This window comes from Hyalella azteca, unplaced genomic scaffold, assembly GCF_000764305.2.
Source record: "Hyalella azteca isolate HAZT.00-mixed unplaced genomic scaffold, Hazt_2.0.2 contig535, whole genome shotgun sequence".
NCBI lineage: Eukaryota > Metazoa > Arthropoda > Malacostraca > Amphipoda > Hyalellidae > Hyalella > Hyalella azteca.
The window spans coordinates 776-14,231 of NW_025930882.1; the positions used below are offsets into that span (position 1 = coordinate 776).

Here is a 13,456-nt window from a genome sequence, read left to right on the forward strand (position 1 = left end):
ACTTAATGTCATATCATATAACATTCTAGTTTTATATGTTCTTTGTGTCTCCCTTACTATCCGCATTTTAAATATATTACTTAATGTCATATCATATAACTTGATATAAGGTTCTAGTTTGTCATCTTTCATATCGAATAAGGTTCGTACCTCCCTTATTTGTTGTAACCTGTCCAGCCGACGCTGATTCCCTTCATCCTGTAGGCGGTTTCGCTCCTCTTTAATTAGCTCTCTACATGAAGGAGAAAGGGGATACAAAAATGTATTAATAAATACAAAATACCAAGAAAAAAATTAAAAAAAAGAAAATAAATAGAAATAAAATAAAATGGATACAAATAAATAATTCCATCAATTGGTTCCTAAAAAGAAAAGCTTCTTAGTGAATTTAAATTCGCTAATGCAAAAACCTCAACCTAATATTTACGGCTCGAAAAGATGATTTCCTTCCCGCATTACATGAATTAAATTATAAATAATTCTGAACGATTTCAAATTTTTCATCCTCTAGCTATTGAGATTGGATAAAATTATTTGAAATTTTATAAAAATTTAACGATATTAAAAATAGTAATTTTTTTATCGTATTAAGATATTTTGAATTAAAGTTATTATTAGTATTATTATTAAGTTTCAATATAATATCAATACAAGGAGGCTGCTACTGCACACGTAGGAGCAGATGCCTACTAATAATACACATTCTTAATAACACACATATTATTAAGTTTGGGAGCTGCTTAGAAAAATACATTATTATGTACTCATGTAATTAATCTTTTTAAACTCTCTTACTAATTTATTATAAATAGTGCATCTTTTGAATGCTCCAAGTATAGCACTAAGTATCTGTAATTATTTTTTAAATTGAATACTCTTTTAAATTCCGACGTATTTATGGAATAGTGAATCGTCAGAATGTTTCCAATACAGCAATAAGTATTTGGCGCAGGTCAAGTTAATTTTAGTGGACAGATGTTGACCAGCGCTGGTGAATGTGTTTGGTTAGCAGGCCACGCGGTGATGTGTCACGGGAGGTACACATTGGAAAATACACCGAATATCCGAAAAGTACGAATAGTTAGTAGAGTCTATACACTGCTTCTACTGCAATATAGTTGAGTCTATACACTGCGCTATAATTAAGGCACTGGTTAACGTATCATGTGTGATCTCAGTTTTTTTTTCAATTTCATAGCGACCGTTGATAAAAAGGACTTGCATTAAATTATATTTTTAATTAATTTACACGTGTACTGATGTCCACTGAGGACTTATATGTAATCCTAAAATAAATTTTATTCCTTTATTTCATGAATTCAATCAAGTTACTGGTCACATTTTATTAGCACGAATCATTACAGTTAAAATTTAATACTCAGAGGGAAATTTTTTAAAGTTAAATTTTGAGAGAACGAGTTCAAGTTCTAAAATAGATCTCGAAGACCATCTATAATTTTTTGTCGGTACACTTAAGCAGTATGCAACTAATAATTCAGAAGCAAAGAAAACGTCAAGTATTTATAAAATTTTTTCTTTTCTTAATAATTTTAGTAACCTTGCGATTTAGTCTGACTAATGATGTACTGTAAGTACTCGAATATGAACTAATGCAGTTAACATTGACTATGCTATTATCTATTTTATAGATTAATCACAAAAAACTGACTGCTTTTTCTGCACGAGCCTCTCTGCACGCCATGCTTGTGTCCTCTCCTGCAGGAGCTGCTGATAGCGGCGGCTCTTGTCACGACGTCTGCAGAGCAGCTCCCACTCTGCAGCTGCCGACGCCTGCCAAGCAAAGTTTAGTGCAGTTATTGGGGCAGTTTAGAGCAGGCAGAGAGCAGTTATTGGTGCCGTTAAGAGCAGACAGAGAGCAGGTATTGGGGCCGTTTAGAGCAGGCAGAGAGCAGTTATTGGGGCCGTTAAGAGCAGACAGAGAGCAGTCATTGGGGCCGTTAAGAGCAGGCAGAGAGCAGTTATTGGGGCCGTTAAGAGCAGGCAGAGAGCAGTTATTGGGGCCGTTAAGAGCAGGCAGAGAGCAGTTGTTGAGGCCGTTAAGAGCAGGCAGAGAGCAGTCATTAGAGCCGTTGAGAGCAGGCAGAGAGCAGTTATTATGGCCGTTATGAGCAGGCAGAGAGCAGTTATTGAGGCCGTTTAGAGCAGGCAGAGAGCAGTTATTGGGGCCGTTAAGAGCAGGCAGAGAGCAGTTATTGGGGCCGTTAAGAGCAGGCAGAGAGCAGTCATTGTTGCCGTTAAGAGCAGACAGAGAGAAGTTATAGGGGCCGTTAAGAGCAGGCAGAGAGCAGTACGACAATCTTTCTTCTCACAATTTGCTGTGAAAATTTAAAGTTTGAACTGAGAACATATTATGGCACTGCTTAGAATTAGTTTTCAATAAAAATTGATAATTTTTTCAATTGGTATTCTACTAATTTTTTCACTTTGGCAGTATTTATAGTCAGCGAAAACCAAATTCTATGTTAATTTTCAAGATTTTACAGCACCTAACGCATGTAGCTTTCGGGGTTTACAAACTATAACATCTATTCGTGAAAATTTATACACGCACGTTTTTAGTGAATGTAGTATTCAGTTTAGTTGTTTTTTTTTTAATCCATGGAAAAATATTTTAATTCAAATACGTAAGGTTGTGACAAAATTATTTAAGATTTAAGAGAATAAATTTTGTTTATTGAAATTTCTCTAGTTTAGTTGAAATTTCTAGTAGAAGTGGACTATTTTCAAACATTTTTGAAGGATCCCGGGTATTAAAAAATTCGTTGCTATGTAACTTTTTACGCTATGATTAAATATTTTAAATATTTATGGTAAATATTTGTTTTTATAAATAATTATGATGTAATAACGAAATTTAAGCATCACAATATATCAACATCATTTTCCCAAAAATGAAAATATTTATTGCATGCCTGAAATAACACATTGCTGCAGAAAGCAAAGCTCTTTTAATTAATGGTAAGGCTCTAATTGAATATTATAATGCTTCCCAAAACCATTAACATCGATTTTAGTGAATGATTAAAAACACAATGAAGAAAAAGCACTCAGACTTGATGGTCTGTACTTGAGACCTTGTCAAAAATGGCGATGCATATTTTACTTGACTTATTTACTTATTTACTTATATACTTATTTTTTACTTGTCCTAGGTCATCCTGACCCAGTTTGTCTCGACAAAAGGGCTTACTAGAGGAAGGTGACGAAAGTATGTCACTTTTTATACAATAGGACCTATTAATTTTTCTCAGTGTGCGCTAAAGAAGCCCTTTATTTGCCGTCGAGCCAAGGCTACGATACGGCCTTGTACTTCGATGTACGATACGGCCTTGTCAGCCTTGAGAGGCTCTGCATTATAGAGATACCCATACACCCATGGCTTGGTTTGCCTGGAAATTGGGCGGGGAAAAAATTTTGGCTGTAAAAAAATTTACTATATTGCTAGTCGAAATGCTAATGAAAAAATATTTGCTACAAAGATGTACTATTTTGCACGTCAAGACGCTAAGGAAAAAATATTGATATTAAGAATTTGTTATATTGCCATCAAATACGCTAAGGAAGAGATATTTGCTATGAAAAATTACTTTATCGCTAGCCAATACGCTAAGAAAGAAATATTTCAATGAAATTTTTACGATATTGCTTGCCAATTCGTTAAGGAAAATGTATTTTCTATGAAAATTTGCTGCATTGCTAGCCAATACGATGACTGGAAAAAATGGCTGTAAAGAATTTGCTGATGGCAAGCCAATAAGTTAACCAATGCTGCCAATACAGACGAAATTAGTCGAAAAATTCAATAATGGCCCAGTTTGAGATTATTAAAGGAATGTTCACGAAGTTATTTTATGACTATTTTTCGTTTACTCATCGAAAGGCATAAAGCATGAATGCGAAAACAAAGTCTTCTTCTGACAGTAACTAACGGTGACATGAATTTGTTTGTATTATTGCTGAAAGAAGTGATAATAAAGAAGACAACTATTGAACTATGGAAAATCCAAGAGAGTCATCAAACGGGAATAGAGTTCATGAATTTATTAAATAAGGACATTTTGAAAATATTTTATTTACAAACCGTTACATTTTCCACAAAAAAATATTTCCTTGAGCCTAGAACTTTCATATGATCATAACATAACGTAAAAATTGAATAACGAGTCAGCGCAGCAATTAATGAGTTTTCAAGTTTATAGACTCGTGGATGGTTTGACTAAATCATCACAAAAGGACGTTATAATGGACAATTTAGGAATGTTCATGTAAAACTTCGAATTACATGCAAATTGAATATGTTGTTGAAATTCAAGAAATATCCAACTTGATATTCCTGATTCACTTGATATTGCAAGTGAGTTGAGTCTCATTTTAAGCATTTTAATATTCATGCACTTGTATATAGTATACACAATAGCTCAGTTTAGACTTCGGAAATGACGACTGATCTTCGTCTTTAGTTTGTATTGTTTAATGCAACAAAGCCGTCGCCATGACAACTAACATCTGCGGACGTTACCATGGAAACTTCCAAGCTTCAGGATGTCTTGATATTGAACTCCTATGGCGACTTCAATTGAAAATAGTGAAACTACAATACTGATAACTCTGAGGGAAAATAAGTATAATAAAGAATCACCTACTTCGATCGGGTTAACTTCAGAAAAAAATAGAGAAAAAATTAAATACAAATTACGCTACTATGAGTACCTGATTTTTGTATAGGGATTAAATATAATACATAAAAGTTGTTGAGTTTCAATTATGAATAATTCTTACCCTTATTAACGATGCTTAGTATATAACTCTTTTTATTTCGATAGGCAACTTTAATTGCATGTATTTTTTTTACATATGAATTCAAGAAATCATTTATGTTGAATTTAAATTAGGATTTTTTGAATAGGCAAGCTCCTGGAACTCTAAATAAAGCGTTCAAGAACTTTCATGAATATCCTCCGTAAAATGTTCTAATGCGTAAAAAATTTAAATAATATAATTTCTAGGTAAATAATTTAAGATTCATTTGAAAATTGTTACTTAAAGTTAAAGTCTTTCGTACGTATTATTTTGTGCATCACTTAATTAGTACACTATGTCTGTCATTTTGCCACCATAAGATGGATATTTAGTGTACTTGTTAATTAAAATATTATTCAATAAGTCTCCCACGAAATTTACGCGTGGAAACCTATGTTTATGAGCAGACAAAGTTTTTCGAACATATTTACGATGTTTGAAGATAATCAACTGATTGACTTAGAAGTAAGAATACAATACAGCAGCTGTAATGTCACAATGAGATGAAATCAACTAAGAATTTAAAACAAAGAATAGGCCCACAAGAATTCTTTTGTGGCCTATTTTCAAATAGGCCACAAAAAAATAAAAAAAATTTTCAAATAAAGATTTTTTTTCAAAATCTTTTTAGAAAACGTAACGATAAAGAGAATAAATTATAGAAAACGACGAGATAAATAAACGAGAATAATAATAGAAAACGTATCTATAAAGATATGAAATTTTGTGCACTATTCTTTGCTTTTAAATTCTTAGTTAATTTGCGATTAAAGCAAAAAAGTGACATAAATTCTTAAGATTAAATCAGAAATTGAAACACTGCAAATAATTTATCTACTCTTGTCATGAAAAATTATAAAAAAATTATTTCTCTATGATATTTACTGCTATCATGAATCTACACACTCGGAGAAATGATATATAATTAAATGTCCAAATAATTAAATTATAAATTGTCCAAATAGTGATGCATTTTTTGTCCTTGGTTGGATCATCATGACTCAGTTTGCCCGGAAAAAGAGCTAGGGTTTTGCGAAGCTGCTTTCAGGAAGTGTGACACCATTTGGGCTTTAAGACCCATTATTTTTCCTAGTGTACAGTCAGCAAAAAGCTACACAGTATATTCGACTGGTGTAACTGAAATTACTGTCATGAAGTTGATATTTACTGTAGATAGAAATAAGAAAAATATTAAAAATTGTAGTATAAACAACACGCCAAAATAACAGCAATGCGCTTGTATGATGAAATTGTATCAGGGTACGTTATTGCTCTGTCGAGTGCATGGCTGTATACAATGTATGCAATGCATACATTGTATACAATATACAATTCTTCTCTTAGCAAAGCCTTTCATTATCTTTCTGCGCGGATTTTCGTCGCATCCGAGAGGTCCATCATCTACGAATTATCGTAAACAATAATACAATTATTGTAATATTTTGTTAATGGGTATGCATGATGTGCACCATGTGCACGATAAGCGCGATATGAACGATATGCATGGCATTCATGTTATGCATTTTATGCACGATATGAACAATGTGAACGATACACAAGTAAAAACTGAATTAAACATTTCTTTGAAAGAGATAAAATAAGTCATATAAAAAATGTATCTAATTATTAATGAAATATTTCTTTCAATAATGTGTTATAATTAGCATATGTTTGATATATAGTGAATACATCCCAAATTAACATATAACTATCCGAAATGATCTGTAAATCTATAACACAGCATGTACATATTTTTTGTAATTCAAGTACAAAATAAAATAATATAATATAATATAATATAATAATAAATTTCCCCAACTGTAGGCTTTATTATGACGGAAGTGTATAAATTTTTTTTTTTCAAATTTGGGATCAATATTATAACAAAAGAGTGTAAATAGATATTCCCAATTTCGGGATCCAAATTACAAGGATAGATTATAATTAGATTTTCCCTATTGTATTCTCTATATAATTCTAGCTTCACGCATGCATCAAACTTAGCTAGAAGTGTTTTCTAGCTTACAAATATATTTTATTTTGCATGAGTAATCGTACAGAGTATTTTCATCCATGCTATCACAACTTAATTTCATTCAATAAATGATTATGTGTGCCCTACTGCAGAGATTATTGGATTATTAGTCCATATATTGTTAAAAACTGCATTTCAAATGACCATTCCTAAAATTATTGCTATGTTGATTTCTCTCCAAGCAATTGTAAAAAATTTTTCCGATATAATTCATAATTAAAATAATTTTGACAAAAATCTGAATAAAATCTAATCATGAATGATTTATCATCAAAATTTAAACAAAAATGTAAATAAGAATCGGTCATACAATTCCTTTATACATACATCTACTATCAGCAAACAATATTTCAGTTATTCCAATAACTAACTTGTAACTGACATTATTTCACTTCCTACTAAAGATTCGGCCAAATCCTTACCAAGCAAGCTATCAATCACCCGCTACGCTCATAAAAATGAAGAAAATTTGTCCAAATACCACTGAACTTCTTACCCGTTTGTGGGCCATCCTGACCCTATTTGTCCAATTTTGTGCAGAAAGTGTGTCACGCCTTGAATAACATGACTCACTAATTTTTCTTAGTGCAGATGCCTTCAATCTGTCGGTGATGATATGATGATGTCGGCAGCCTTGCTGCACGACGACTGATAAGATAAAGTGCACAGCCTGACGTCCTCGCATCCATGAATCGTGTCTGTAACATTCATGAATCGTGTCAAGTCCGTCATTCAGTCGCTGTTCTTCACTCGGATAATACGAATGGATTGTTTAAATCAATTTTGTTGATAGTTTTGTTCATGTGTGACAATCGAATTTATTTTACATAGTTTCCGTTTGCCGAAAGCTTATTGTTAAGTACGATGTGAGCGTTAGCATCCGAACCATAGGCACTAATTTTGATGTCAGTTTGTTTGCACCAAAATATTTATGTTATGAAAGGTGAATAATTATTGTGAAGAGGTTATTCTTGACTATATAAGTGATAATGTACAAATTAAAATTGAATTGTGCTACAATGCAAGATTGAATTTTCAGATGATTAAGCTATTTGGTTTTACAGTCTTTATATACAATTATTCAGAGAGTTTTATTCCATTAGCGAAAAAGTATTTCTTACCTAACATTTAACTCTTCTCTCCGTTCATTACAGAGGAGTTTGGTAAGCTAGCCTACTTATTGCATGTTTAAATGAGTTTCACTGACATTGGTTTAAGCAGACATAAATAATTAAATGATTTGAAATGATTTTTTGTGAAATTATGAACATGATTTTTTATGAAATTATGAAAATGATTTTTTATGAATTTTTGTAAATCATTTTTTTATGAAATTATGAATACGCTAATTTTTGTGAAATTTGGGCATTAGTGCCGTTGGTGCGATCACAAAATAACGACTTATTCTCATTATAAAGAATGGGTCGGTGAACCAAAAATTTTGCATTCTTTATCTACCGAGAAATAAAATTTTAAACTTCAGGCTGATGTGACATTTTTTAATTTTTTGTTCAGATTCAAAGAGACAAAAAAGTTTATTGTGATTCCCCTACCAGTATAACTTGATCAAAAATGATTGTTACAAATTTGTATTAGGTTCTTTAATTATTATTTTGATGTGAAACGCATAAGTAACATAATAATCCAACAAACAACGACTTCAAATAGATATGCAACGTAGCTTTTTAAAACCATACTATTTTCAATAATCCCCGATATAAAAAAAAAAACTGATCGAAATGCATATTGGAAAGCAATTAACATTAAGTAATTATAAAAGTACAAAAAATTACCATTGAAGTTATAAATTAAGAAGAACAATATAGTTAAAAATTTGAATCATAAATGACAAATTTGTAAATCCCTGATGAGAGTGCAATAAATGCTTCAAGTGAATGTGATAAAATATTTTATGAACTGGAGCTTTCCGGAACCGCATTGCAAATATCCCGAAAAATTATCAGAATTTGATGTTCAAATATCGCCAGATAACAATATCAAAATAAATATTAATAAGAAGAGACTGCAGAAGAGAAATTATTTATGAAATATGAAACGGAAATTCATTTTGGAATAGAATAAAACTGAAACTATAAAATAAAACTGAAACTAACTCTGTCCTAATGAATGAAAATTAATGTAAATAATTCCCTGTGAATGTGGAATGGGAAACAAAAATCACTTAGTAAATCACGAAAAATCGCATCGTAATTAAAGTGGGAATGAATGACACATTCATTGATGAACCCTGTGTCGAAAATTCAAATAAAGCGGAGACTGAATCCAATAATCCCAAATATAATTTCAACTAAGAAGATATATTGCACGATTACCAAAAGCTGAAAAGATACATTTTGCAGAGGACCAATTTGAAATGAATGTATCAAACAATAACTTGAATGAAGATGAAAATCTTCGTTCTCCTCTAAATGCAGCCATAAATTCAACTGCAGCACAAAATGATGATACAGCGATGGAACACACTTACTTAAATGACGAGGAGAATAAAGCTACCGCCTCTGATAAAGCCTTAATAAACATCAATTGTTCCAATGAGGCAGCAAAAGAAACAACAGTAATTTACGAAGATACCAAGGAACACATATCTTTGAATGAGTCACAACAAAAAACTACAGTCGTTGATGAAACTACCACCGAAAATCTTCCTTTAAATGAGCCAGTAAACAAAACTACAGTCGTTGATGAAACTACCAATAAAGCTACCGCCTCTGATAAAGCCTTAATAAACATCAATTGTTCCAATGAGGCAGCACAAGAAACTTCAGTAATTGATGAAGCCACGAGAGAACACGTTTCCTTAAATGGAGCAGCGATCGACACGTCAGTAAATGATGAAGATACCAAGGAACACATGTCTTTGAATGAGTCACGACAAAAGACTCCAGTCGTTGATGTAACAGCAGAAAAAAAACTTTCTATAAATGAGCCAGTGCACCTAACTATAGTTATTGATGAAGCCACAGAAAAATACTCTTCTTTAAACGAGGTAGAAAAAAACGCTGCAATCATTGATGAATGTACAAAGGAACGCACTTCCTTGAATGGGGCAGGACAAGAAACTACAGTCGTTGATGATACATTAGAAGAAAACTCTCCTCTAAATGAGCCATTAAACAAAACTACAGTCACTGATGAAGCCACAGAAAAACACACTTCTATAAACGAGGCTGCAAAAAAAGCTGCAGTTATTGATGAAAGCCCAGAGGAACGCACTTCTTTGAATGGGGCCGGACAAGAAACTACAGTCATTGATGAATCTACAAGGGAAGGCACTTCTTTGAATGGGATTGCACAAGAATATACAGTCATTGATGAAGTCACAAAGGAACACGCTTCTTTGAATGAGTCAGCACAAGAAATTACAGTCATTGATGAAGTCACAAAGGAACGTGCTTCTTTGAATGGGACAGCACAAGAAACTACAGTCATTGATGAAACCAAGACGGCCCAATCTTCCCTAAGCCCGGAGAAGCCAAAATATTCCGTTTTTGATGACGAAGCGGTGAAACTCGTGGTTGAGGAGCCTACAAGGAAGAAGCTATTCTACAGACGAGTTATAGAGTTACAAAGAAGTGAAACATCTCTTGCACCTTCAGAAAGCGGTGAAAAACATTCACCAGAAATTCGACATGTTGTTGTTGATGTTCCCCCAGATGGAGGCTATGGCTGGGTGATAGTGGCGGCCGTGTGCTTCATTTTGGTAAGTCAAAAGGTTTTGTGAGTTAATGAGTTAATTCTACATTGTTAGGGACCGCCTTTAAATATAATAATTTTATCGATAGTTAGGATTGTCATTGTGTTTTTGAGTGAACTATGAAGTCACCATATCGTGTAGACCAGCTATGTACCTCGTCATTGTTATGTGATCCACCACAGAGCGGGGCTCCAAATTTAGGACATTCATACGAGTTGAAAGTGAAAGGCTAGAAAGACACACGGTTTATAGTTTTGATATTTGTTTTCTTGTATTTATCGTTCTTTTATTATTATAGTTCTTAATTTATCAGTTTTTATTCATCCTTTTATTCGCGATCATTGGCCAAGTGTTCGGGGTCAGGGAATGCTTATTTATTGATTAGTCCCCAACAACATGGCGGTGTATAGTGTGGTGATGGGGAGTGAGTGGATGGGTAGTGATTGATACTGCCTTGCAATTGAGAGGGTATGAAAAACAGTTCGCTGAAAAATAAGATTCTACTTAAGTCAACAAAATAAAAAATTCCCTAACAATCATGCTGCCATTGATCTCTTCTTGGGCATAGAAATGCATTCAGGAGGAATGTTACCCTGCATATTGATTCAGCAACAGGTGTGCTAAAGGGGGATGTTTTTACGTTTTTTATGATTTTGTATATCAAGTCTCAATCTTGTTAGTGACTGCCTATTGAAGTATTTTTTCCTCGCAGGTGATCATACCTTCAGTGAACTCATGCTACGGATTCGTGTACGCGAAGGTGATGCAGGAGAGCAATTTCACCAACACGCAACTCGTGGGGGTAGCCACCGTCGCCTACGCTCTCAAGCATCTACTGTGTTAGTTATGTTCATTAAGAATACTATAACCTGGGCAGCGTGATAATGCAATAAATTTCATGCAACCTAATGTACGAAAAATTAAACTTTAGCAGGTTAACCCGACGTTAATAGGTCGGGAAGTTATAATAGCAAGCATATATAATATGTTGTCTGGCAATATAACCCGGAGTCATAATTTAGTTCAGTGTTACTTGGCAAGGAAATTTTTTCTTTTGCCACGCCACAGTTAAAATTCATTGTAGAATAGACGGCATGAGCTACAGCAGTTGTAGATCTATCTTCATATGCATATATTTTTATATTTGTATAGATATTTCTTTCCTCCTACGTCTATATTTGTAATAGATACTATCATATCTACGGCAACAAAGAAGTTTACAAGCAAGTAATATGACGAATAAAATTCTGATTTAATGTATAGAATCGACCGAATCGTAAGATTTACTCACAATTGGACAACTACAATAAAAATATTGCTTAGAGATATTTTTATGACAGCTATATACGAGGCATGTTTTTTAAGTAAGGATCGTTTTGGAATTAAAAAGTGACGTGCAAAGATATCGCAATAATTTTATTTTTACAAGAAAGCCTGTACTTCAGTTTACTTTTGCACATAATTTCCGTGAATATTGAAAAAAAATTAAGGCACTTGTCATAACGTGGCACCAGTTTTTGAATACCCTCCTGATAAAATTCTGCCGCCTGACTTGGAGGTGAAATTCTGCTGAAATTCTGAATTATGCTGAAATTGAGGTGAAATTTTGCTGAAAAATGCCTGAAATTTCTTCTTCCTGACGAGTCAGGCGGCAGAATTTCAGGCGTTTTTCAGAAGAATTTCACCTCCATTTCAGCAGAATTCACAATTTCACCAAGTTTTATCAGGAGGGAATTCAAAAACTGGTGCCACGTTATGACAAGTGCCTCAATATTCACGGAAATTATGTAGAAAAGTAGATTAAGGTACAGGCTTTCATGTAAAAATAAAATTATTGCGATATATTTGCACGTATTTTTTTTAATTCCTAAACAGTCCTTACATAAAAAAATAGGCATCGTAGTTTTCTGTAGAGTTTTCTCGTAATCATTTTCAGTTTTAGGTATAGTTTTTATTGATGTTACGATGATAATAAATGCATTATTTTACTTTACCCTTAGCCCCGGCGTCTAGCAGACTGAGTGAAGTATGGGGTTCGAGAGCCGTGACTGTGGCAGGCCTGGTGATGTCCAGCGCGGCGCTACTGATCGCGAGCCAGGCAGCCTTATTATTAATTAAAGACTGAAGCTTCAAGGAAACTCGCACTATCCAATTTATCTGGCAATACTCAGAGTGATATTTTAGTTCAGTGTTACTTGACAAGGAAGTTTTATCTTTTGCTACGCCACAGCTAAAATTCATGGTAGAATAGACGGCATAAGCTCCTGTAGATAAAGATATTTATCTGCAGGTAATATTTTTAGTGCATTGTTTGTATTATATAGATAATAATTGTATAATTGAATACATAGATCTATTCTCATATGTCTATATTTGTATACTTGTATAGATAGATATATTCCCTTAAGTTTATATTTGTAATAGTTAAGATTATAACTATTGTAATAAAGATGCTTACAAGCAAATAATATGACGAATAAAATTCTGATTTATGGTATAGAAACAAGCGAATTGTAAGATGTACTCGGAATTCTACAACTAAAACAAAAATATTACTTAGAGCTATTTTTAAGACAGCTATATAGTTTTCCGTAGAGTTTTCTCATAATCATTTGCAGTCTTAGGTATAGTTTTTATTGATGTTACGATGATAATAAATGCATGCTTTTTTAAACGTAGCCCCGGCGTCTAGCAGACTGAGTGATTTTGACAGCTATATCATTTTCTGTGCAGTTTTTTCATAATCATTTGCAGTCTTAGTTATAGTTTTAATTGATGTTACGATGATAATAAATGCATGATTTTTTTTACCCTTAGCCCCAGCGTCTAGCAGACTGAGTGAAGTATGGGGTTCGAGAGCCGTGACCGTGGCAGGCCCTGTCTCT

The 13,456-nt window shown here is 33.2% G+C and overlaps 1 protein-coding gene across 1 annotated transcript in view; it reads left to right on the forward strand.

Moving 5' to 3' along the window:
• Window positions 1–9,580: 9,580 nt before the first annotated feature.
• LOC108674022 overlaps window positions 9,581–13,456 on the forward strand; it is a gene marked incomplete in the record, with an annotated part of 9,467 nt that continues 5,591 nt past the window's right edge. The window contains 3 exon segments of the mRNA XM_047880336.1: window positions 9,581–10,577; window positions 11,284–11,410; window positions 12,572–12,663. Of these exon segments, the coding sequence (XP_047736292.1) occupies window positions 9,729–10,577; window positions 11,284–11,410; window positions 12,572–12,663 (1,068 nt within the window).